This window comes from Aotus nancymaae, unplaced genomic scaffold (genome assembly GCF_030222135.1).
Source record: "Aotus nancymaae isolate 86718 unplaced genomic scaffold, 86718_ANA_hifiasm-v0.15.2.pri h1tg000003l, whole genome shotgun sequence".
Lineage (NCBI taxonomy): Eukaryota > Metazoa > Chordata > Mammalia > Primates > Aotidae > Aotus > Aotus nancymaae.
In genome coordinates, this window is record NW_026988414.1 from 70816941 (window position 1) to 70841527 (window position 24587).

General features: G+C 47.1%; 1 protein-coding gene across 7 annotated transcripts in view; it reads right to left on the reverse strand.

Annotated features, from left to right (window-relative positions):
• Window positions 1-20919, reverse strand: part of PKM (pyruvate kinase M1/2) — a 37364-nt gene extending 16445 nt beyond the window's left edge. For 2 of the 7 annotated variants that reach the window (XM_064382251.1, XM_064382244.1), the window contains exons 1-3: window positions 14148-14232; window positions 2613-2779; window positions 1092-1183 (exon numbers count right to left, since the gene is read on the reverse strand). In XM_064382251.1, coding sequence (XP_064238321.1) covers window positions 1092-1183; window positions 2613-2766 — 246 coding nt within the window. In that variant the 5' untranslated portion in view covers window positions 2767-2779; window positions 14148-14232. Of the gene's footprint in view, window positions 1-1091; window positions 1184-2612; window positions 2780-4765; window positions 4883-13931; window positions 14260-20736 lie in introns of those variants that run through there. The other 5 variants (XM_064382255.1, XM_064382253.1, XM_064382247.1 and 2 more) reach the window with 5 other exon arrangements.
• Between the last annotated feature and the right edge of the window lie 3668 nt (window positions 20920-24587).

A 24587-nucleotide genomic window follows, 5' to 3' on the forward strand; every position in this document is an offset into this window, starting at 1 on the left:
TATGTCTGAAGGTTTTAAAAGGCACAGTCCCAGGCTGGACGTCGTAGCTCATTCCTGTAATCCCAGCATTTGAGAGAATCACTTGAGCCCAAGAGTTTGAGACTAGCCTAGGCAATATGGTGAGACATCATCTCCACAAAAAAAATGTTTTTAATTAGCCAGGTGTGGTGGTGCATGCCTGTATTCCCAGCTACTCAGGAGGCTGAGGCAAGAGGATCACTTGAACCTTGGGAGGTCAAGGATGCAGTAAGCCATGATCACACCACTGTAGTCCAGCCTGGGTGACAGAGCTTTATTTTGTCTTATAAAATAAAAAAATAAATAAGACATGGTCCCTCAGGGAACTTCAAACTCTTCAAAACAGGTTTATTCTAAATCTAGGAACAGAGACAAGAATGGAGCCATCCCCACAGCTGCTACCTGGCTCCTGGGCAAGGCCTCTGTCCATAGGTAAAGCCAGCTAATAAAGAGCCCAGCACAAATACAATCCTACTAGGCTCCTGAGGAAAAGTGCTAACTGCTGTTATTTTAACGTACCAGAACCCCTGGGAAGGCATTGGCTGGGAATACAGTGCTCAGGAAGTGGGGTATTCTATGCCAGATAGTGCTTATGCATTAGGCTCACTCCTTAAAAGCTTCCAATAGTGGAAACCTTCTCATGGACCTGCCCCGTTATCTTGGTTCTACGCTAGGCCAGAATCCATCTACTAGATGGTTCACCATGGCAATACAAGCTGTAGTAGAAACCCTGGGACAGAAGAGTCAAGCGCTGTGGCGACAACTAAGGCTTAGAGGGTTTTCCAGCAGAACCCTTCCATGCCTGCCTTTGTGAAAGCTAAGACTAGCAGAGGTGTGTGGGAGAACCATGGCCAGTGACAAAGGGGGTCTTCTTTGCTAAAGGAGACTCAGCCAGTTGCTTTGTCAGGAGAAGAAAGAAGGAGAGTAGGGATGGGCTAGTAAAGACAAACTTCACACTGGCTGTGAAACGCAGACTCATCCTTGCCTAGTCCATTGTGGCTAAATGAATACTGCAAGCCCTCCCTGTTTCCTACAGGCCATCACTATGGCCACAGGGTCCAGCCACGGCTCACCTCATGAGTTCCATGAGAGAAGTTCAGACGAGCCACATTCATTCCAGACTTAATCATCTCCTTCAACGTCTCCACCGATCGGGAAGCTGGGCCTATTAGGAAAAGTTTTAAAGCCACAAGTATTAATTATTCAAAGAAGGAAAAACATCAAGTTTGCTTAAGTTTAAAGAATTTTTTTTTTCCTGAAAACTTTTCCTCTCCCAAATAGCTCAAAAGTCTTTAAAAAGTGCATGGAAGGCTCTACTGTGCCAGCTTACTTTCTTGATTTACTGGGACACTTCAACCATTTCCTTCAAATTCTGCAGACTCCCATCCTATCTAGAAAGCCTGGCAAGACTTGGCCAGCCTTCTCTGCCGTCATTGAAACCCAGCCAGATGTCCAACCACAGAATCTTGGTTGCACAGAACATGTTAAAAAGATCTTTTCTAGGTCTCTAAGTTGCTCCTACAAAGATCTGCTAAGGAAGACACCCTCTAAATTTTGCCTATAGCATAAAACCTAAAACATATGGACTCTTTTTGCAACAAATTATTTTTTATCATAAACTGATAGTTTATAATTTGGGTTACAAAGTTTGAATACAATACATACAGTTTGGATACAATGTGGAATAATTAAATCAGGTTAATTAACATATCCATCACTTTAAATACTTACCATTTCTGTGGTGAGAACATTTGAAATTTACTCTCAGCAATTTTTTTTCTTTTTTCTATCTTTTTTTTTTTTTTTTTTTTTTTTTTGAGACAGAGTCTAGTTCTTGTTGTCCAGGCTGGAGTGCAATGTTGCAGTCTCAGCGCACTGCAACCTCCACCTCACAGGTTCAGGCAATTCTCCTGCCTCAGCCTCCCAAGTAGCCAGGATTATAGGCACCCGCCACCATGCCTGGCTACTTGTTTTTGTATTTTTAGTAGAAACAGGGTTTCATCATGTTGGCCAGGCTGGTCTGAACTCCTCATACCTCAGGTGATCCGCCCACCTCAGCTTCCCAAAGTGCTGGGATTACTGGTGTGAGCCACCACACTCAGACAACTTTTTTTTTCTTAAGACAGGATCTCGCTCTGTTGCCCAAACTGGAGTGCGGTGGTAGGATCATGCCTCACTGTAACTTCAGTCTCCTGGACTCAAGTGATCTTTGTTTTAGCCTCCCATGTAGCTAGGACTATAGGTGCATCCCACCATGCCCAGCTAATTTGTTTTTGTGTGTGTGTTTTGTTTTACTTTTTTGTACTCAGGCTGGTCTCAAATTTCTGGCCTCAATCTTTCCAGCTTGGCCTCCCAAAGTGCTAGGAGCCACCACGCCTGGCCATCTCAGCAATTTTGAAATGTCTAATACTTTATTAACTATATTCGCCATCCTGTGCACATACTAATTCGTTATTGCAACTTCCTATGACCTGAGTCCTCTCATTAGAATCTGTGTAGCATCCCATGTAGCACCTAGGTTTGTTAGGACATTTAGTTGGTTTTTTCAGCAGAGAAAGGGTCACTTTTTTGGGGGAAGCGGCACACCCACTCACCAATGGTACAGATGATGCCAGTGTTCCGGGCTGTGATGGGTGGTGAGTCAATGTCCAGGCGGCACATGTGCTCCAGGAATGTGTCAGCCATGGCTGCATGCAGCTGCTGGGTCTGAATGAAGGCAGTCCCGGCTTCACTATGGGGCTTCGACATGGCTGCTGAGGTCCTGAGTCCAAGGACATTGAAAGAGAGTGTTAAGACTGAGAATGGGTTAATATACCACTTGGCACAGGAGGCTGTCTCCTGCTTACACATTAACTCAATAAGCACGCTTTGTGCACAAGCCACAGGAAGCCAGACATGCTGTGTTTATGTGGTTGCTCCTCATGACGGACAAAGGGTTCACAAGATCGTGAACAATGGAAAGGCCCTTACTGACAAGTTAAACCCTCCCACCCACTGCACAAAGTCCCAAAGCACCCACAGTAAGCAGGTCTCTCTAACACTGGGCTGACATCTACCTAGACAGCTTTCCCACCAACCCTATCTAAAATAACATAATTTAACATGCACTGAAGGAGTTACCAATCAAGGAAGTTGTAACCAATCTTCCAGTGATAAAATGACTCCTAGTGTAGCGCCTTGATAAGCCTAGATCTCTGTACGTCAAGCTGTCACAAAGCTACAAATCTCTGCTTTGTCATGGGGCACCAACATTGCCTCTTTACAATCCTCACTGAAACCCACAGTTATTTTCCTGAATGCAAAAGCTTCCATCCCAGGAGTCTAAACCTAAAACCACACCTACTTTTGGCCAGAAGGATGTTAGGATATGCAAAGCAATTTGCACACACAAGCAAGGATAACATAACGGCACTGGTATAGTTCTGGAATTATCACAACTACATTCACAGGATAGTTACAACATAGAGAAATTAAAGCTGCTGGTCAAATCTTTTCCCCAAATGATTTTTGATGCACATCCTGATTTCCTTTCTAAGCCTGACAAGTATACCACCACTCTGTAACACAGACTACAGGTTCCAGGTAATTAACTAGCCCAGGTCACAACCCCGAAAATGGCCCCGACCTCTGCCTTCTTCATTAATGACTTACAACTAAACTCACTCAGCCTGTTAGCTGATTAGAGACAAAGACTCAGGAGAAGCTTCCAGGGAGTGTTTGAAGAACTATCAGGTAAGGATGTGAACCAGAAGCTTGCTACATTTCTTATCAGAAAGCTGTTTCCTTGAGTTCTCAGACCAAGGGCTACTCTTTCTAAAACCCTTGAGCCTAAATGCTTCAGCCAAGCAAGGTTCAGGAACAAGCCCCTTTAGCCCTCCCCCACCTCCTCCTAAATCTCAAAGTTCCAAATCAAGGCATCCCACACATAGGACCCTAACTCCTGTTCCATCCCTGACTTTGTGGGCTCTCTGGCTGGCTCCAGTAGAGTATGAATCTAAAGATTCATACCTCCAAAGAAGGCCCGTTAAGGTCCAAGGAGCTCTGAGGGCAGCAGTGAACAGTCTGTCAGCTATGGAAAACTGATGGCCACAAGTCCTCAACCACAGATTCTGAAACTTTTAAAATGGGGAAATAAGATACTGGCTAACTATTCAACATGGCAAATGCACTCTTCATTTTGATGTGTATTTCCTAAGCTCCTAATATCTACTATGTACCAGAATGAAAAAGTCAGTCCTCTCTTCCAGGACCTATATGGTTTTGTATCTCCTAGCACCTGGTACGTGGAAGTATTCCAGTGTTTGTTAAATGACCTTTCAGTCTCTCTGAATGCCTCTTTGTCAGAATCAAAGTTATGTCTCTGCTCCCACTTCCCTAAATCTGAGGAACTTCTGAATTATGGACAGAAAAGCCTGGGCAGCCCCGGTCCCTTTCTTTCCCTACACTCATGGTTGAGGGAGGGCTCGCATACCTTCAGAGCTCCCAGCTGGGCTTAGGGTGGTCCGGCTGTTAAGGAAACATTACTGACAGATGGCACATCAGGCCAACTGGAACGCAAAGGCCTTGCTGTGGCCTCCAATGGGCCTACAATCTGGGACTGTATTGTGAACGAAATAAGATCTGAGTCAGTGGGTTGGAGTAACTAATTCCACTCTTTTTAAAAACCATCAGCTGGCTCTTCTTAGACCTGAGCTATCAGGGTCTTCTTGTAAAGAACTGGGTGGGGCCAGTGAATATCAGGTCATACCTTTGGTTCTCTGGGCTTGGGCTTCCAGTGACATAAGGCTCTCCTTTTGGCTCAGGGTGGCTCCTTGGCCTCACTTGCAAAGACCGCTCAGAGCTGAATAAGGTTTGCCCTGGGGCGCTGTACAAGGATTAAGGTAAAAGCTGAGTGTAACTAAAGCTCTTTGAGGCAATGGAAAAATTACCTTAATAACCAGGTATCCAGGTGGCAGCTGCTCTAGAGATTCGGCTGTTATGTCTTTTTAAACCTGTGATTTATTAACATTCCACTATTTTATACCAGAACCTGGTCCCTCCCCTTTTGGGAGGAGAGAAAGGATGCCAAATTAAACATACCTAAAAGACCTGGGAGGATATACACTGAAATTTTAATATGATGTCATCTGGGTGGTAGGATTACAGAAAAAAAAAATCCTCTTTATTACCAAATTGACTGGTATAAAAATAAACATACTTTTGGGGCTGGGCGCGGTGGCTCACGCCTGTAATCCCAGCACTTTGGGAGGTTGAGGCGGGTGGATCACGAGGTCAAGAGACCGAGATCATCCTGGTCAACATGGTGAAACCCCGTCTCTACTAAAAATACAAAAAAAAATTAGCTGGGCATGGTGGCGTGGGCCTGTAATCTCAGCTACTCAGGAGGCTGAGGCAGGAGAATTACCTGAACCCAGGAGGCGGAGGTTGTAGTGAGTCAAGATCGTGCCATTGCACTCCAGCCTGGGTAACAAGAGCGAAACTCTGTCTCCAAAAAAAAAAAAAAACAAAAATACTTTTACAGTAAAAAATTATGTGTACCTCTTTTGGAAATATTTACATGCATCCTATAAAATTGCTGGGAGGAAGTAAATGAAATGTGAAGATACCATGTCCATTAATCAACTGCTGCTCTATGCACTTCAAGAATAACCTGCTTTTAAAAGATGGCAGAGAAGCCAGGCGCGGTGGCTCAAGCCTGTAATCCCAGCACTTTGGGAGGCCAAGGCAGGTGGATCACGAGGTCAAGAGATCGAGACCATCCTGGTCAACATGGTGAAACCCCGTCTCTACTAATGTAAAAAAAATTAGCTGGGCATGATGGCACGTGCCTGTAATCCCAGCTACTCAGGAGGCTGAGGCAGGAGAACTGCCTGAACCCAGGAGGCGGAGGTTGCGGTGAGCGGAGATTGCGCCATTGCACTCCAGTCTGGGTAACAAGAGCGAAACTCCATCTCAAAAAAAAAGATGGCAGAGAAAAGATACATGTCTCAAGTTCTGTATACTGGGTTGTAATTTTAAAAAAAAAGAAAGAAAAAGCCATGTCTTAGGCCCTAGGCCCTAGATGACAAATGTATTGCAGGACAGTTTCAATGGCTTAAGAAGATCAACATTAATACATTCAGAACCAAAAAACAAAAAAATGAAATAAAAATCCATAGGATAATTCCATGCCTCAAACCTGTTAGTTTCATGCCCAAATCCAGCAAACTTTTTTCCCCTGTTTAGTCTGCTCTCAAGCTTTACAGTAAAAGTTTTGTGACAATGTTCTGGTACAGAAGAGCTGCCTCCAGGACCTGGAGATGCCATTAGCAGATAAAATTATATTGTCCTCAAACACAAATCCTATTTCAATGATCTCAAATTAAATCTGATGTCTATAAGCTCTAATTTTCTGCTAATAAGTACAAAAATGACAAATGAAAATTTCCTTGGCATTTAGTGGATTTATACATTAGCAGTCAAAAAGAGCTTGCTTGTCATCAAGTTCATCCAGACTCCAGATCTCACGTGTCCTTAACACTCTACCAAGGCAGAGACCTCGTATCTCATGCCCAGGTCTTTCCTCAGGCTCTGACCTGAAGCCTTCCTCGCGGGAGGGCCAGAGCTCTCCTGCCTTCTCTAAGATCCTCCACAAGCCTCTTCTCCTCAGCACAAGCTGCCCATCCCACTGGACTCTCCCATGGCTCCAGGAAAGCAGCCCAGCCTTTCCTTCTGGGAAAGGCTCCTCTCCCTCATGCCAGCTGCCTGGACAGTGCCTGCCAGGACATGTGGCCCCACCCATGCCAGTCTGACTCACTATTGCATCCTCCTCCTAGGGAGGCACAGACATGCAGAGCCAACCTCCAGCCAGCAGTGGAAGCGTGGCGTATCCAATGATAGCAGCACACACCATGCCCAGGTGCCGGAGCCTTATTCTTGAGCCCGAGCCCCTGCAGTAAGATCTTCCTCAGAGCCATGTCTCCTCTGTGAGAAAGGAGACACCATCTCTAAGAGACCTTATTCTGAACTGACAGGTGGGAACAGGCATAATCACAGCTCAGCTCCAGAAGCCCTCTTCTCCCTGTCCTTCCTCATCTCAGACAGCTCCTGGCTCTTTATATTAGTTTCCTTTCTGTCAGACAAAATTTTTTGGCCATTCTTCAGAAACCAGGAGACAAAAATCATAAAAAATACCCAATGCTCCCCACCCCAACCTTTTGTTTTGAGACAGGGTCTCGCTCTGTCACCCAGGATGGAGTGCAGTGGTATGATTATATTATAGCTCACTGCAGCCTCAAAGGATCCTCCAGCCTCAGCATCCCAAGTAGCTGACACTGCAGGCGTGCGCCACACCCAGATCCCATGCTCCACTTCTTACAGCCAGGACTGTTGTTGGGTTGCGCTGGGAAAAATTCACGCTTCGCTCCACCAATTCTGTCTTTCACAAAGGTCCAAATCATTCTGCCCTAATAAACCAGCCTTGCCTGTGAGTCTGCATCTGCCTAAGTCCATTTTTCTTTGTACCAATTATGCTCTGATACCAACCTCATCACATAGATCAACTGTAAAATGACGGCACCTGATGCTCACTTTCTCTCTCCAACATTGCCAGTAGGTGCCCAATTGTGTTCCTTGCTGTGATGTCAGTTTGCTACCTACACCTCCAAGCCATCATGAAGGCCTTTCAGTCCTCAACTCTTCAGAACGCCAGCATCCGTTAGAAAGTTTGCATCATGCTATGCTGGCATTCAGGTCAGCCAGCTCTCTAGCTCTCTTCCTCAACAATGGAAATGGAATTTCTAAGAGTTACCCTAATCAAACTATGCCAGCAACGTGGAGTAGGCACTGTTCATTCTGATACACAGTTAAGGGTATAACAACAGTGTATTTGCATATAGGTGCAGGATACAGAGGGTAAGATCTCTTTTACCTAAGAGACCTGGGTCTGAAGTCCACACTTTAACCCCGGCAGGGCCCATAGCTGAAAACAGTATGGTGTTACCAGGCTACACAGAACAAAATGAGCCCACTTGTAGATTTAAGTAAAATTCCCTTGCTTAAAAAGAAAAAAAAAAAAATCTTGCTCTTTTATTTCTTCAGGGCTAGAAGTAAGTGACTTATCAACAAGAACCTAAGGTCTTATTTCAAACTAGAGTGTGGAGTAGGGAAGAGCAACTGATGCTAAATGGGCCTACTTCCCCAAAAGACCACTCAACTTCGGGCGAAGAAGTCCTAAGTCAGAGAACCCTCAATGTCCTCAGACGCCGAGGATTTCCTGGTTCCATCCTAGCTGCTCCATGCAGAGAACTGATTACAGCTTGAAGGAGGTGGTTTGAGTGAAGCGATAGTTATCTTGAGACACGGTGCCTCCTTACTAGGATTAAAAGTAGGGCAGTGTTTCTGGGTATGATATCCACACTCTAAAAGCAGCAAGGGATCTGGGACCCTGATTTAGGGCCCTCTTAAGTCAGGTGCAACTAAGGTGGGTAATGGCCTCAGCAAAACGAAGCACTGGCTCAGCATTTACTGGAAGGGCTGCCCTGCATTCTAGTTGGGGGGATAAAGGAGGAAAGGCAGTGCCAACACTCCAGGACCACTAAACTAATTAGTATGACTGGTCTTCCTACAGCAGCCTTTATAGGTTTGCTTCTATTTTGTTATGAATTAAAGAAAAAAAAAGTTTTAACATCTGCATCTCTACCACCCAGAACTGACCATTAACACTGAACCATGGCCAGCTGTGATGGCTCACCCCTGTAACCCCAACAGTATGTAATCCCAACAGTATGGAAGGCTAAGGTGGGCAGATCACTTGAGGCTAAGAGTTCAAGACCAGCCTAGCTAATGTGGTGAAACTCTGTCACTACTAAACATACAAATATTTAGCCAGGCGTGCACCTGTAATCCCAGCTACTTGGGTGGCTGAGGCACAAGAATTGCTTGAATCCAGGAAGCAGAAGTTACAGTGAACGGAGATCACGCCACTGCACTCCAGCCTGGGCAACAGAGTGAAACTCTGTTTCAGAAAAAAAAAGAAAAAAAACCACACACACACACACACACACACACACACACACACACAGGCTCAGCTGTATTTTCTTTCTAAAAATAAAAGCAAGAATTATAATTTTATACAGTTCATTTTTTCTCCATCCCCAAGCTCCTCCAACCCTTTCCACCTCCATCATGAACCTTTTTTTTCTATTTTGTTTACTTAGAGATGGGGATCTTGCTATGTTCCCCAGGCTGGTCTCGACCTCCCGGCCTCAAGCGATCCTCCTGCATCAGCCTTCCAAAGTGTGGGATTACAGGCGTGAGCCACTGCATCCAGCCCCATCATGCATTTTGACACCCAAACCCTGTCATAAACTCTGTCTCCTTCCAGTTCATTTAAGTCTATGTACAGTATATCTATAACTATACTGAACCCGGGCCGCGCGCAGTGGCTCACGCCTGTAATCTCAGCACTTTGGGAGGCCGAGATGGGCGGATCACCTGAGGTCAGGAGTTCGAGACCAGCCTGGCCAACATGGTGAAACCCCATCTTTAAAATAAAAATAAAATATATAAAATAAAATAAAAAAACTATACTGAACCCTATAATATTGTGGCTTTCTTAATGCCCTCAGTGGTATACTGTACATATCACTGAGTAACTTTTCACTCAGCAGCACATTCAAGATCCATCCAGTTGGTATATAGACGTAACTAAGTCACCTGAACTGTTATATAAGTCCAGTACAACAGACCATTTTATCCCTTACTGGTGGCCACTCCCCCTCCCCTTTAAACTAGTTTTCCTCTATTAATCAATACTTTACTCTCCTAGTACATGTCTCCCTGTACTGTGTGAGTTTCTATATATCCCAAAATTAAAGTCTTAGGTCATGGGGCATATTTATTTTTATTCTTACTAAATGTTGCTGAATTGCTCTCCAAAGTGGCTATATCAATTTACTATCAACCGATCGATGTTGAGTTGCTGCCTTCCACACCTTTTCCCACACTTGGTACTGCCAGACTTATTAAATGTTTGCCCACCTGATGGGTGATATTTGTAGTTCTGCTCATCTAATGTTAATAACCAAACAGAGATAGCCAGATAGTTTCAACGTTTACAACATCTCTATTTCTCTGCTTCTTAACTCAGCTGAATCTCCTCTGAAGTGGCATGCCCTGACTGAATCCACTGAGGGACAGGTTCTTTTTTGTTCATTGCCAAAGGAGACGTCCGTTGTTTAGTGTTGAAGAAAGATTATCTGCAAGTAAACTGAAGATGTTTGGAAGGGACAGGACTCCCATCAGAGAGTCTCGACTGCAGAGTTCAGCCAGCAGCTATGCTGGTCCACAGTGTGAAATGCTAGGACCGGCAACCTCCCTGCCCTTGTATAGCTGATCTTGGCATTTCTCCCATCGCAGCCACAGCCTGCTAGCAAGACTGCTTGCTGGCATCAGGAAAGAGGCTTAAGGCTCCTCAGGAGCTTTGTCTATGGACAGAAGTGGGGGAGGTGAGTCTCAGAGGCTGCCAAAGGTAAGGCAGCCGGCTAGCTCTCCCTCCTACGTGCAGACCAGCACAAACCACTGCAGGGGCGGGGCTTCACCGCACTGCTTGGTGGGGCCCTAAAGCCCCTACTCTCGAGCTCCTGGTCATACCAGGAGCCGGAAAGGCCTAGCAAAGGTTGTATACCACCATCCACCCACTCAACTTCCCCCTAACAGCCTGTTTAACAAAGCCCCAAGTATTCAGATTACTCAATTATCCAGTCTGCCCCTTGGTGAAAAATGCAAGCTCCCCGAAAGTATGGTGGTATCAAAAATGGTCTTCATACACCTGGTTGCTTAGCCCTGTTCCCATCTGTATCAGTTGCAATAAAACTTTGTTCACAGGGACAATGCATTCTTGTGGTATATCAGTTAATTGGGATATGACTGTGGACTTTTGGAGTGATTCAGAATGAAGGGTAATGTCAAATGAGTAATTTTCCTCTACTCTGCTCTCAGTCTTAGCTCTTGGTCAAGTTACATCCTGAGTTGCCTTCATAAAAGCTGAAGCAAAATAAAACCCAAGAAAGTGAGTTTGTAATGTCAGTGCTACATTTTTTTCTACCTTCCTGCCCACAGCCATTTCCTCATTTCTTCCACTGCCTCAATATTAAGAAATAAAATGGTTTTTCCTGTGACCCCACATCAGTGTCACAACATTCAAGGCGCAGAAGCAACTCCCGTAAGGTGCTGTTTGGAGTCACAGCTACCAAATTTGCTAAGTCACTGGGGGTACAGTTCTTAAAGAGCTAATGATGCTTTTTGCTAAAATATGAATACAACATTATTTCTAATGCAATGCTTAATAAAGTGGCTGTGCTAGACAGGAGATCAACATCCATACATTTTATCTCAAGTCAGTAACTGAGAAATGAGTTCAAGGGCCTTCTTTGAGTCGTCATTAATCATGTCCCAGGAGAGGCTGCCAGGCCCTACAAGAGGCCCAGGAATGAAGCTGCATAGACTGCATTATCTGGGCACCCGGCTCTGCCACTCTGCACCAAAGCTCTCAGGGCAGTACCGAGAACCAGGTGACCTGCTGCAATCATTTCTCACTTAGTTGAGATATTTTTAATTGGGGGAAACGTATGCTTCATTATTTGACTCACTGAAAGGGGAAAAAGAGACTTTTTAAGCCTGCAAGAACCACAATGTAGTTCCCCCACTCACCCAGCAAAGATAATTCTCTCAAAAGCAGAATAATCGAAAGGTTGAGTCATCTTCCCCACAGAGCCCCAATCCCCCACAGATCTGGTGATGGGTTACATTTCCCCTCCCTACACAACAGCCCACTCCTGCCCCACAGCACCTCAGGCCACCAAAGGGCAAATTATTTGCTAACAATGCTGCAGCAGAGGTAGTCCTGACCTCCATCTCCCTGGTGGCCTAGGGAGTAGCCACACCCTCAAGACCACCAACTGGCTCCAATCATAACCTAACCAGAAGGGAGAGCAAGTCAAGGGCTGTAATGTTCCCGTTAAGTGGTATTCCACTTAGACTTACAGGGAAACACCAAAGGCTTAAGTCAGCCCCTCCTTGACTGCCTTTGTCTAGAGGTCCCAATCTCAGATGACCAAAGAGCATCTGCTCCAAGAGAGTTGGAAAGTTACACGATCAGTTACTTTGTCAACACTAAACCAGATCCCTGAGGGGACTGGTTTCCAGGAGACACTTGGTATTTAAAGCCTGATTCTCCACGATTAACGTAGGCGTTTGGGGACAGCAGGAAGATAATGAATCAAGAATTTCAGGTCCTTAAGGTGGATTAAGTAATTGTGCTCAAAATTAATACACTCACTCACAGGTTTTTCTTCTGGGTATCTCACCAGAGATTAGACACTGAACTGAGTGTGCAATGTATATCCACGTAGGCATGAATCTTTTCAACAATCATGAGGAAAATGTTGCTCAGTTTTCCCAGGGGAAACAAAGGTTTCAGGCTGAATTCCTTCAATGACCAGTCTCAGGAAACTAATGAGTCAAACCTTACTCTAAAGCCTTTTTGAAAACTTCCCAATATCTCTGTCCACGTGAACCTTCACTGTTGGCCTCACTTTACCCGTACCAGCATGGGTCCATGCCTTGGGTCTGAAGTACGCAGATGAGGAAGGCAAGGGATGCCTCGCCATGACTGGGTCTTTAAATGACCTTCAGACTGGAAGGTGCTTTCCTGCATCTTCTAATCCAGTGTGCTTGGCACGTGGTGAGACCTTGCGAGGCTTCCTGTCCCTCTCCCTCCCCCAACAGGAAGCTCGTACCCCCCTCTCAGCATTACAGGGAATAAATTTTATGTTCGTTCCGTAACTAGATTGTGAGCTCTGTGGGGTATCATCTAGTCATCCTGGTCACTAACTCCAACCACCAAACAGCCCTTGACGCACACCATTTGCATTGAATGAACGCGACAGATTTCCTGCCCCCTCTGTAACCAGACCGCCACCCTACCCTGCGGCCTCCGCGTTCCAAACAGGGCGCATTTGTTAAACATGCAGCAGAGGCGCGGAGCGGGCTAGCGCCGGGAGGCCCCAGCGAAACGTGAAGCGGTTCCCCAGACCCGTTACGCGGCCCAAAGCCATCGCCCGGTGGGCCCAGGGCGCACTACGTGCAGCCTGGCCGCGGCGGGATGGAGTGCAGGCCCTCGCGGCCATCTGGCAAGGGCCCGGGAAGCTCGCGGGCCCCAAGCAATTCCCCAGGACCTCGCATGCGGCCCATCTAATCCCGGCTGCACGGGATGCGCCGCGCCACAGGGGGAGCCGCCCAGCCTCCCGGCAGCCGGGCAGGCCAAGCTTACGTAAGCCTCCAGCTGCCCCGGGCCGCCGCACCCCGCCCGCTGCGCGGGGCACCCAGCCCAGCCCTCCGCCGGCCCGCTCCGGACTCGGGGCCTCAGCACCCTCCGAGCCTGCGGGATGGAAAAGCGGCGCGGGACCGCGCACGGGGACCAGGGGAAGTGGGCGGGCACGACCAGAGCGGAGAGGGAGGGGACGCGCCGGGAGAGGAGGGGGATGCGGGGGAGCGGACGTGACCAGCGAGCAGGGGGAGGGGCGGGCGGCGAGAGGGGACTGGGGCGCGGGAAGGGCAGTTGCGCATGAATGGAGATGGATGCAGGAGGGCAACCACAGCAGAGTTTCAACAAGTTACATGGAAAGCATCGGAATGAGGGGACACGGACAGGTTGAAGAGGAGGGGGTGGATGGACCGGTCTTAAGCAAGAAGGGGAGAACAACAAGCACGGAGCAGGGATGCGGAGGAAGTGGAGGCAAGGGTGGGATCAGTCACGAGGGAGAGAGAAGGCAGGCGAGGATGGGGGCGGATTGAGGAGGGGGTCAGGAGAAAGAGGATGGGACCAGAATGAGAGGAGAGAGCTGGGGCGGGAAAGAAGCCGGGGAACCCGCCTGATCTGAAAGGAACGGCGCTGGGGACTTCTGATGCGCAGGCCCCAGGCGTGAGGACCGTTCTCCTCTCCCCAAGCGCGACCGCGTCCCAGACGCCCGGGATCCTGCGCCGCCCCGCTTGCGTGCTCCGGGCCGCCAGGCGCGCCGGGATTCCCCACTAGCCGGGCGCACAGGCTCCAGATGGGGACGGATGGTGCTGCCTGTCGCACCGCTCACCTCGGGTGCTGACCGACTCGGGTTACGCTGCAAACGTAAGAAGATCTATCGCCCTGGGATGCGCAGCTGCTGTGCAGGGAGCCGAGCCTCAGCCTCAAGGTTATCCCTCTGCGGGCCGCCGCAATCCCTCCGCCGCCCCGCCCCCTGCCCAATCCCGGCTCCCCGCGACCCGGGCCCCGCCCCCAGCGTCCTCGCGGGCACAGTCACCTTCAGGAGGAAGCGCAGCGGCGGCGGAACTCACGGGCAGGTTGCCCTTTCGTTGGGAGGGGGGACTACATTCTGCGGCGGAAGGACACGGATGTGGAGTCACAGCTGTACGAACCTGGTGGCCAATGGGGATGCGGCGGGGCAGCGGGGCCCGCCCCCGGAGCGACGTCCCTCCCAGACCCTCGGGCGCCGTGCCACCTGTTGCCGCCAACGTGGGCTGCCCGGTGGGGTGTCTTTTCTTGGCTCTCGGCCCAGGCCACCCCGCCTGTCCCGGTCTACCCGGGCAGGGCCCAGATTTATGGGTTCATGGGTAGCACTCTCCCGGCCCCGCCCTGCCACTCTCCACCCCTCTGGGTGTCTGCTCCGGCGCACCCTTGGGAACTGAGCTGAACGGGAAGTTGGGAGGAGCTGCAGACTAGTGCGTGGTTGGAGGTCCCGGCCGCCTTCTGAGGGGATCGGGCACTGGAGCGCGAGTAGGGAAAACTAGGGACTGCGGAGTGGGCCTGGAGCGGGAGCGCGAGGCCCTTTTGTTCTTAGGACCATTCATTGCCCTAGGACTGCGGAACAAGGAAGGACAGGTTGGGGCCCTGTGAGTAATTTAGTAGGGTTTGGAATCCTGCAGAGTGATACGCCTGAAAGTAGAAAGCAAATAGAAGGTATTCATATTAGCGCAGAGCTGGGCATCTAGAAATACCAAGTCAGAACATTAGAGCCGATAACCTATGCAGGAGTCAGCATTTCTGTTTTCACCCTAGTTGTGAATTTAAGTCAATGTCGTTGGAACTTTCTACAAGGCATTTTCCGATTTCCCAGTTGTTAGCCAGCAACCAGTGATGCCAGCAGTTTTCAATTAAACAGCTGTTAACTCTTGGCTTCGTTCACGGATACAATGTTGCGGCATTCAAAATATGAAGTCTATTCTCTTAGGTTCTGTTTTTCTTTTCCTGGCAAAAGACTCTAAATGGGTGTGACTTGCTCAGGCATACCCGCTGCCTACAGCTGAATCACAGGCCTTCATTCGCTTCCTGTTAGCTCAGATAAGCTGGAAGGAGACAGTGACAGCCTAAAAGTGAATTTCTGTTTTAAGTGAGATAAAAATCTTTCCATTTCTTTTGTAAGCCTTTCCTGGTCCCTTTGGTTGTAGTAAACTACCTACTTGATTATTAAGGTGGTGAAAGAACATGAAGTTGTTGAGAAGAAAAAAGACATGCCCCCCTAGGGAGAGTTAGATTCCTCCCTATTAGAGAAAGAGTATCAGCATAAAAGGCCCTCTCTGGCCCCTGAGCTGAAGACAAACTAAGAATAATGGTGGACAACACTGGGATGGCAAGGATCTGGCCAATGCTGGACTATGTTGTATTTTAAAGTTCTAAATTGTCCAGGCGTGGTGGCACACATCTGTAATCCCAGCTACTCAGGACGCTGAGGCACGAGAATCGCTTGAATATGAGAGGTGGAGGTGGCAGTGAGCAGAGATAGCGCCACTGCACGCCAGCCTCGGTGACAGAGCCAGACTCTGTCTTAAAAACAAAAAAGTTCGTTGGCTCACGCCTATAATCCCAGCACTTTGGGAGGCCGAGGCGGGTGGATCACGAGGTCAAGAGATCGAGACCATCCTGGTCAACAAGGTGAAACCCCGTCTCTACTAAAAAATACAAAAATAGCTGGGCATGGTGGCACGCACCTGTAGTCCCAGCTACTCGGGAGGCTGAGGTAGGAGAGTTGCTTGAACTAGGAGGCGGAGGTTGCAGTGAGCCAAGATCGCGCCATTGCACTCCAGCCTGGGAACAAGAGCGAAACTCCATCTCAAAAAAAAAAAAAGTTCTAAATCTAGATATGTTCCCAAGACTGAAATGCACATATATTAAACTGGAGAACTGATGGCAAACTGTTACTCCTCAGTTGCAGATTTTGATCTGACAGTTATAGAAATACTGTCCATGAGACTCTGGCAGAGACAAATCCAACGAATCCTTGCTCACATTAAATGCATAGTAAATATTTGTCACGCTGAATTTAAGGTAATTTTCTTTTTGCTGACAAGTAGGGCAGTATAGAAGATCAAGCTTGGGGCCGGGCGCGGTGGCTCACGCCTGTAATCCCAACACTTTGGGAGGCCAAGGCGGGTGGATCACGAGGTCAAGAGATCGAGACCATCCTGGTCAACATAGTGAAACCCCGTTTCTACTAAAAATACAAAAAATTAGCTGGGCATGGTGGCGCGTGCCTGTAATCCCAGCTACTCAGGAGGCTGAGATAGGAGAATTGCCTGAACCCAGGAGGCGGAGGTTGTGGTGAGCCGAGATCGCACCATTGCACTCCAGCCTGGGTAACAAGAGCAAAACTCCGTCTCAAAAAGAAAAAAAAAAAAGATCAAGCTTGGGTTCTATCATACCTTAGTTCCAGTTCCACTCACTAGCCCTATGACCAAATATTGTAATTTAATGTGTAGAAGTCCAGTTCCTCAAAAGTAAGTTGAGGACAATTCCTGCTTCACATGGTGGGGTTTGATGATGTATGTATGTGAATGAGTCCAACATTGCCCAATAGGCATCCTCTTTCTTTGGGAATTGACTAGTCCTGGAGGGCTGTCCTTGTGTGATAAACACACACACACACACACACAGATTTTTCGTACAGTTCCTTGCTTATAACTTCCACAGTTCTTGTTAGTCTTTTATTTATAATGTTCGGGGGCACGTTAGGCTCAGAAGCAGGCCTCAGAGAGCAGAATCTCTCTCTCCCTCTCTGACCTCTGTCTTCCTTTCACCTGTTCTTTTCCCCCCAAGGCAGAAATCTTCCCCCAACTTTATGTCTTGGAGCTGGCTATAAATAAATTCTTTGTCATACCTTTTCTGATTGTGGGTCATAAGACCCCCATTTCAGAAGGGGTCCTGCCCTGTACCTTGGAGGAAAGAATGCTGCACTGAGGCCAAGACAAATCTTGACAGGCCTCGCTGGGTTCCCTCACCCAGTCTAGCCTATGAGTATGAGATCATACCCTTTGGTCCAGGCACATTTCTACCTGGTCATCAATCATGCCTATCCAAGGAAGTCTCTGTAAAAGGCCTATGAGTACAGGATTTTTTTTTTTGAGACAGAGTTTCGCTCTTGTTACCCAGGCTGGAGTGCAATGGTGCGATCTCGGCTCACCGCAACCTCCGCCTCCTGGGTTCAAGCAGTTCTCCTGCCTCAGCCTCCTGAGTAGCTGGGATTACAGGCACGCGCCACCATGCCCAGCTAATTTTTTGTATTTTTAGTAGAGATGGGGTTTCACCTTGTTGACCAGGATGGTCTCGATCTCTTGACCTCGTGATCCACCCGCCTCAGCCTCCCAAAGTGCTGGGATTATAGGTGTGAGCCACCGGGCCTGGCCCTGGAGGCTTTCAAATAAGAGGTTCCTGAAGGGTGGCACTCCCAGGGAGGGCATGAAAGCTCCATGCCCCTTCCCCCGTACCTGGCCCTGTGCATCTCTTCATCTGTATCCATTATAATATCCTTTATAACAAACCAGTAAATGTGTTTCCCTGAGTTTTGTGAGCCTCTGTAGCAAAGTAATTGAACCCAAAAAGGGAATCATGGGAATCCCAAATTGAAGTTAGTTGGACTTGAACTGGTGTCCAAACCAGGGGCAGTCTTGGGGACTGGGACCTCAACCTGTGGGATCTGCTATTATCTCCAGGTACAGTGCCAGAACTGAATTGGAGGACACCCAGAGGATGCCCACAGCAGAAGTGATTGCCCGCTTGGTGTGAGGGGAAATCCCCCACGTTTGGTCACAGAAGTCTGTGTTGATTGTTGTAGTGGTGGTGTGAGAACAGAGGAAAAATACCATTTGAGTTGGTTTTTCCACAAACACCTTCTGACCAGAGCCAGAATGTCTTCCTGAATTTAAGCTTGCCCTTCTCTGGGCCCTCACTCCTTTGACCCAGTAACAGGTCAAAGGAAACTTGGGTTGCTAAAGGAGGACACAGGTTCCTCCCCCTAGAGTCAGCCCTTCCACTGTGCTGCGGGACCTGGCCAAGATGGGAGGTGAAACTGCTAGGTTCACTGGATTTGAGTGTGAGTAAAGGTGGAAATTGGTGTGTTTTCTGTTTGGAGGCTTGATCATAGAATCTGTAGTTTAATGGTTTAACTCTAAAATCATATGGAGTCCCTGGAGAAGGGGTGGTAGGTGTGTCAGCAAACTATAATGAACCTAATCCTGGAGCCTAAAGACAAGCTTTGGCCCTGATGAGGAGGGTGAGATTACAGGCTTTACATCAATTATGTGACATCTTAATCTCTGTCTGAAATGGCAGTGTTCTCTCAGGACAATACAATTTCCAGGAAAGCCTACAGGCCCTGAATGCCAGATTTAAAGCAGAAATACAGTACTTATCACTTTGGACTTACATAAGGTCTCATTTTGTCACCCAGGCTATTGTGCAGTGGCATGATCTTGGCTCACTGCAGCCTCAATGTCCCGAGTTCAAGCAATTCTTCAACCTTAGCCTCCTGAGCAGCTGGGACTATAGGCATACACCACCACATCTGGCTAATTTTTAAATTTTATGTAGAGGCTGGGCATGGTGGCTCACGCTTGTGATCCCAGCACTTTGGGAGGCTGAGGAGGACAGATCACATGAGGTCAGGAGTTTGAGACCAGCCTGGCCAACATGGTGAAAAGCCATCTCTACTAACAATACAAAAAAAAAAATAGGCAGGCGTGGTGGCAAAATACAACATTACAAAAATTAGCTGGGCATAGCACCAAGTGCAGGTAATCCCAGCTACTTGGGAGGCTGAGGCAGGAGAATTGCTTGAACCCAAGACGCAGAGGTTGCAGTGAGTTCAGATAGTGCCACTGCACTCCAGCCAGGGTGACAAGAGGAAGACTCTGTCTCTAAATAAATAAATACATTTTATGTAGAGATGGGGTCTCACTGTTGCCCAGACTGGTCTCAAACTCCTGGGCTCAAGTGATCCACCTGCCTCAGCCTCCCAAAGTGCTGGGATTACAGGTGTAGGTCACTGCACCCGGTCCAGGTGAACTTTATGTCTTTATTTATTTGTTTATTTATTTTTGAGACCGAGTCTCAGTCTGTTGACTAAGTTGGAGTACAATGGTGTGATCTCAGCTCACTGCAATCTCTGGCTCCTAGGTTCAAGCGATTCTCCTACTTCATCCTCCTGAGTAACTTGGATTACCTGCACCTGCCACTATGCCAGCTAATTTTTGTATTTTTAGTACAGACAGGGTTTTGCCATGTTGATCAGGCTGGTCTTGAACTCCGGACCTCAGGTGATCCACCTGCCTTGGCCTCCCAAAGAGCTGGGATTACAGGCATGAGCCACTGCACCCAGCCTGAACTTTTATTCTATGCCTTCCTTAAACTCCTACAATTTCTTCAGGCCTACCAGAGTGGCATATCAGTTTCCCCAAACAAATCCTGGAAGATAAAGTTAGCCTTTTGGAGTTAGAGATAAAGAGAGAACAGGCTGTCTGTGTGGAAAGGGCATGCTTCATGGAGGAGACATTCAAGCTAGGCATGGAAAAGAGATGCGTATGAGAACGCCATGGTGTCAGGGGCAGCCATGGGGAGGGACAGTAAACAAATACTGAATGTTTTCTGAATGCAACTGTGTATCTAGATTTCTCCAGGCTCCTGCAACCTCATCAGTGCTTACAATGGAAGGGAGAAGTTTAAGGAGTTCTTCGTCACTCTGATAGAAGTATACTCTTAGCCAAGGTGACCCTGTCAACCAATGTGCCCTCCAGCAGTCTTTCTCTAGCCCAGAAATACTGGGATCACTGGACAAAGCCTCTTAAAGTGAGTTAATCCTATCCACCAAACAACTCCCTTGGAGGCCCTGTGCTCTTTTATTCGCTTAAGTGTAGCCAGAGCTCAGGCCCCCTAAGATGCAAGTGACACTATAAGCAGACTCTATCCCCCAAAAGTAATCTGCCTGGGTGTACTTTGGTTCTTTCCATCCCAAGGAGAGGCAGAGACCGGAGCATCCTGACACACAGCACATAGGGATGAGATGCGGCATCAATCAAGATTTGGAAGATCACAAAGGCATCAGTGAACCCCTGATCAAGTGGGCCCCTCCCCAGGGGTCCTCCAGCTTCAGATCCACCAGTCTGTTTTTTCCCTGACACATTTCCACTCTCCACCTGTGTGTCTGCCCTTGCTCAGCAGCTGCCAGCTAATCTGACCCACTTATCCCAGGAAGGACAGCTAGGACAGAGGAGACTCTGGGTCCTCTCCTAAGCAACATAATATTTAACTTAAAGAGTAGCATCTCTGGCTCACTGTGAGAGGAGAGGTCTGATGCATTTGTGGCAAGTCCTGTGCTCCAAAGGGGCCAATGAACCTTCAAATGAGCTGGAGCCTACCTTATTCCCACTCCTCCTAGGGGAGGAGGGCTCTAAGAGGAATTGCACGACCCATGGAGCTTCCTCAACACCACTCCTGAATTGATCCCAGAAGCTGTGGCATCCTTCAAACCTCCACCTCAGAATCCATCCTGTGAGAAGCTGGTAAGAAACCCTGTAATGACTCAGCGACAGACTCTTCTCCCCTCTCCCCACCAGCCAGAGTGAAAGGCAAAATCGAGCAGGCTCCTCCCCAGTGGATGGCCACATCCTCACCACAGACTGAGTCATGGTCACACCCTGCCTGATGGAAAATTACCAGGAGGAGGGAAACAGAAGGTTAAACTCCAGGGGTTTGTAATTTCTCAACCTGAAAATCAGATAAATGCTTAAGGCAATTGATACCCCATTTACTCTGATGTGATTATTATGCATTGCATGCCTGTATCAAAATATCTCAAGTAACCCATAAATATATACACCTACTTTGTACCCACAAAAAAAATAAATAAATAAGGATAGCCATCTACTCTGTACCTGGAACTAATGAATAAAATAGTACCTTTCCTGACCCTAGTGCTAACCAAGCATGTCCAGGTCTATGAAGTGAGATTGCTTGAGCCCAGGACTATGTGAAAGGTGGGAGGCCGCTGTCAACCTGTATGGGTGGTATTTGTAATAGGCTTGGCCCTGTGAGGGATAATGCCTTGTTGCTCACACCTGTTTCACAGGCTTCAGCTTCCCCACCTACAAAAGAACCAGGCCTGGGGCAGGGGAAAGGGGCAACTTTCCCTCAATGCTTGCTCCAGGCTGTGGGAGGATTCCTCTCCAGAAACTCAGGGTCCCCACCCAAGTTTCCCTACAATGAAGGCATTCTTGTGTTTGTGGGGTTTTATTTTTACCTCATATATGTTAAGACATTATCATCTGTGATTTCCAAACTTCTTAGATCCAAAAAGTCCTATTGCTTTTCTTGGCATATGAAATGACGTATTTAATTTCATTGCAATTTTATTGACATAAAAAGATCATTATTATACAGATGCTATTTTTTTTTAAGTGACACCCATGAGGCTAGCTCAGCTATTTGACTTTTTCTGGTAACATATACCATCTGTTTGTTCCTTCTTATTCCATCCTTTGCTAGTACCACTAAACTGGATTCCAGTGATACAGGGATACTATAAGAAATGCTTACAACTGAGAAAAATCTATTAATAATTTTTGAAATTGAACAGAAATGTTGTTATACTATTTGAGTAGCCACACACCAAAGTTCAGTTGCTGGGACATCAGTGAGAACAGCTAGAGAACGTCTAGGAAACTAACAGAGTGGTTAAAAGAACTCAGGTTCTGGAGTTGGGCAGATCTGGTTAAAAACAGCACTGGCTGGGCAAGGTAGCTCATGCCTGTAATCCCAACACTTTGGGAGGACTGCTTGAGGCTAGCAGTTCGAGACCAGTCTGGGCAACATAGCAAGATCCCATCTCTAAAAAAAAAAAATTTTTTTTTTGAGACAGAGTTGCTCTGTCATGAGGATGGAGTTCAGTGGCATCATCTCTGCTCACTGCAACCTCTGCCTCCTGGGTTCAAGCGATCCACCTGCCTCAGCCTCCTGAGTAGCTGGGACTACAGGCACGCGCCACCACACCTGGCTAGTTTTTTTTTTTATTTTAGTAGAGACTGGGTTTCACCATGTTGGTCAGGCTGGTCTCAAACTCCTGACCTCAGGTGATTCACCCACCTCGGCCTCCCAAAGTGCTGGGATTACAGGTGTGAGCGTTCCCAGCTACAAAAAAATTTTTTTAAATTAGCCAGGCATGATGGCACATGCCTGTAGTCATAGTTACTTGGGAGGCTGAGGCAGGAGGATCACTTGAACTCAGGAGTTCAAAGTTACAGTGAGCTATGATCGTGCCACTGCATGCCAGCCTGGGTGACAGTGAGACCAAGCCTCAAAAAAAAAAAAAAAACTTAGCATTGCCACTAACCAGCTGTGGGACATTATATACATTATTTAAGATCTCTAAAGAAAACCTATCTTCCAGCTTTTTTGTCAGGATTAAATGAAAAAGTATTTGTAAAGTGTGAAGACTTTACAACATAGAACCAGAAGAGCAGTCTGAAGTCAGGCTGCCTGTCACTAGCTGTGGAATATGACAAATTACTTATGCTCTGTGTCTCTGCTTTCTCATCTACAAAACAGGAATTGTGACTCCTTCATATGCTTGTTCTGAGAAGTACGAGTCAATACACATAGAAAACTTGTAATACTGGCCGGGTGTGGTGGCTCACACATGTAATCCCAGCACTTTGGGAGGTTGAGGTGTATGGATCACCTGAGGTCAGGAGTTCAAGACCAGTCTGGCCAATATGGTGAAACCCCATCTCTACTAAAAATACAAAAAATTAGCTGGGTGTGGTGGTGCACACCTGTAATCCCAGCTACTCGTGAGGCTGAGGCAGGAGAATCCTTAAACCCGGAAGGCAGATGTTGCAGTGAGCCAAGATGGCACAACTGCACTCCAGTCTGGGCGACAGAGTGATATTCCGTCTCAAGAAAAAAAGAAAGAAAAGAAAGGAAAACTTCTATTACCGAGCACACAGTAAGTCATCCAAAGTGTTAGCAAATTATTAAAGTGCTTAGCAAATGCCAGCACCTTCTTGGTAAAAACTAAAGATAATGTCAGGTATCTCTTAATACTATAGAGATGGGCACAAAGTCCTCTCAGGAGGCAGGTATTTCAGTTAGAATGGGCTCAGTGATGAATGAGGTCATTTACTTGGTGAATTTCCTAGACCTGAAACCAGACTGGGAGAAGCAGGCTTAGAAGACTTGTAAATTGGCCGGGCACAGCGGCTCACGCCTGTAATCCCAGCACTTTGGGAGGCCAAGGTGGGTGGATCACCTGAGGTCAGGAGTTCAAGACCAACCTGGCCATCATAGTGAAACCCCATCTTAAAAAAAAAAAAAAGAAGACTTTGTAAATTAGAATGTACTAGTGTTGATCAAGAATGAGCAAAGTTTAAGAAATAGCTTCTAGAGGGATGGACCTTAAGAATGGTACTTGCATGTTAAAGCAGGTCAGGAACTAGAAAATAGGATAAAGTACCCAGGCAACAAGGTACCTCTAAAGTACAGTGAAGGTAATGAAAGACAACAGGTAGTCTAGGGTGGGCTTTGTAAATCAAGAAGCTGTAAAAGAATAAAAAAACCTATCCTTCAAATGCCAGGCTTATTTAATGCTTTTTGTATTCTCTATGCTTATTTAATATTTCATAAAGTATGTAATCCCAGCTCTTTGAGAGGCCGACACAAGCAGATGGCTTGAGCCCAGGAGTTTGAGATCAGCCTGGGCAATATAATGAAACTCCATCTCTACAAAAAATACGGAAATTATCCATGCATGGTGGCACCCTGCTGTGGTCTCAGCTGCTTGGGAGGCTGAGGTGGGAGACTCACCTGAGCCTGGAAGGTCAAGGCAATAGAGTAAGACCTTGTCACAAAAAAAAAAAAAAAAAAAAAAAAAAACCAACCATAAAATATTTTGAAATGTCCAACTGACTCAGCGATGCTTATAACTAAAGATTTGGGGTACATGGAACACAGCCTGAAAGGCCAGCAAAAGGCTGAAAAGGCTGAAATGAGAATTTCAACAGGGAGAAGAAAAAATTTACTAAAACAATTAGGTCTCCTAGAAAGAGCTGCCTTCCTTTACCACCTTGCTAAGCTTGTGGGATTTGGGTTTTGTTTCCTTAAGTGATGCTGCATTCCCTTAGATGTCTTTATAGATTTCAACTTAGAAACAAACCCCTTCCTGCTCATGCCAGTTCTCCCATAACCTCACTTAGCCTGAAGAAACAGGTGGAAG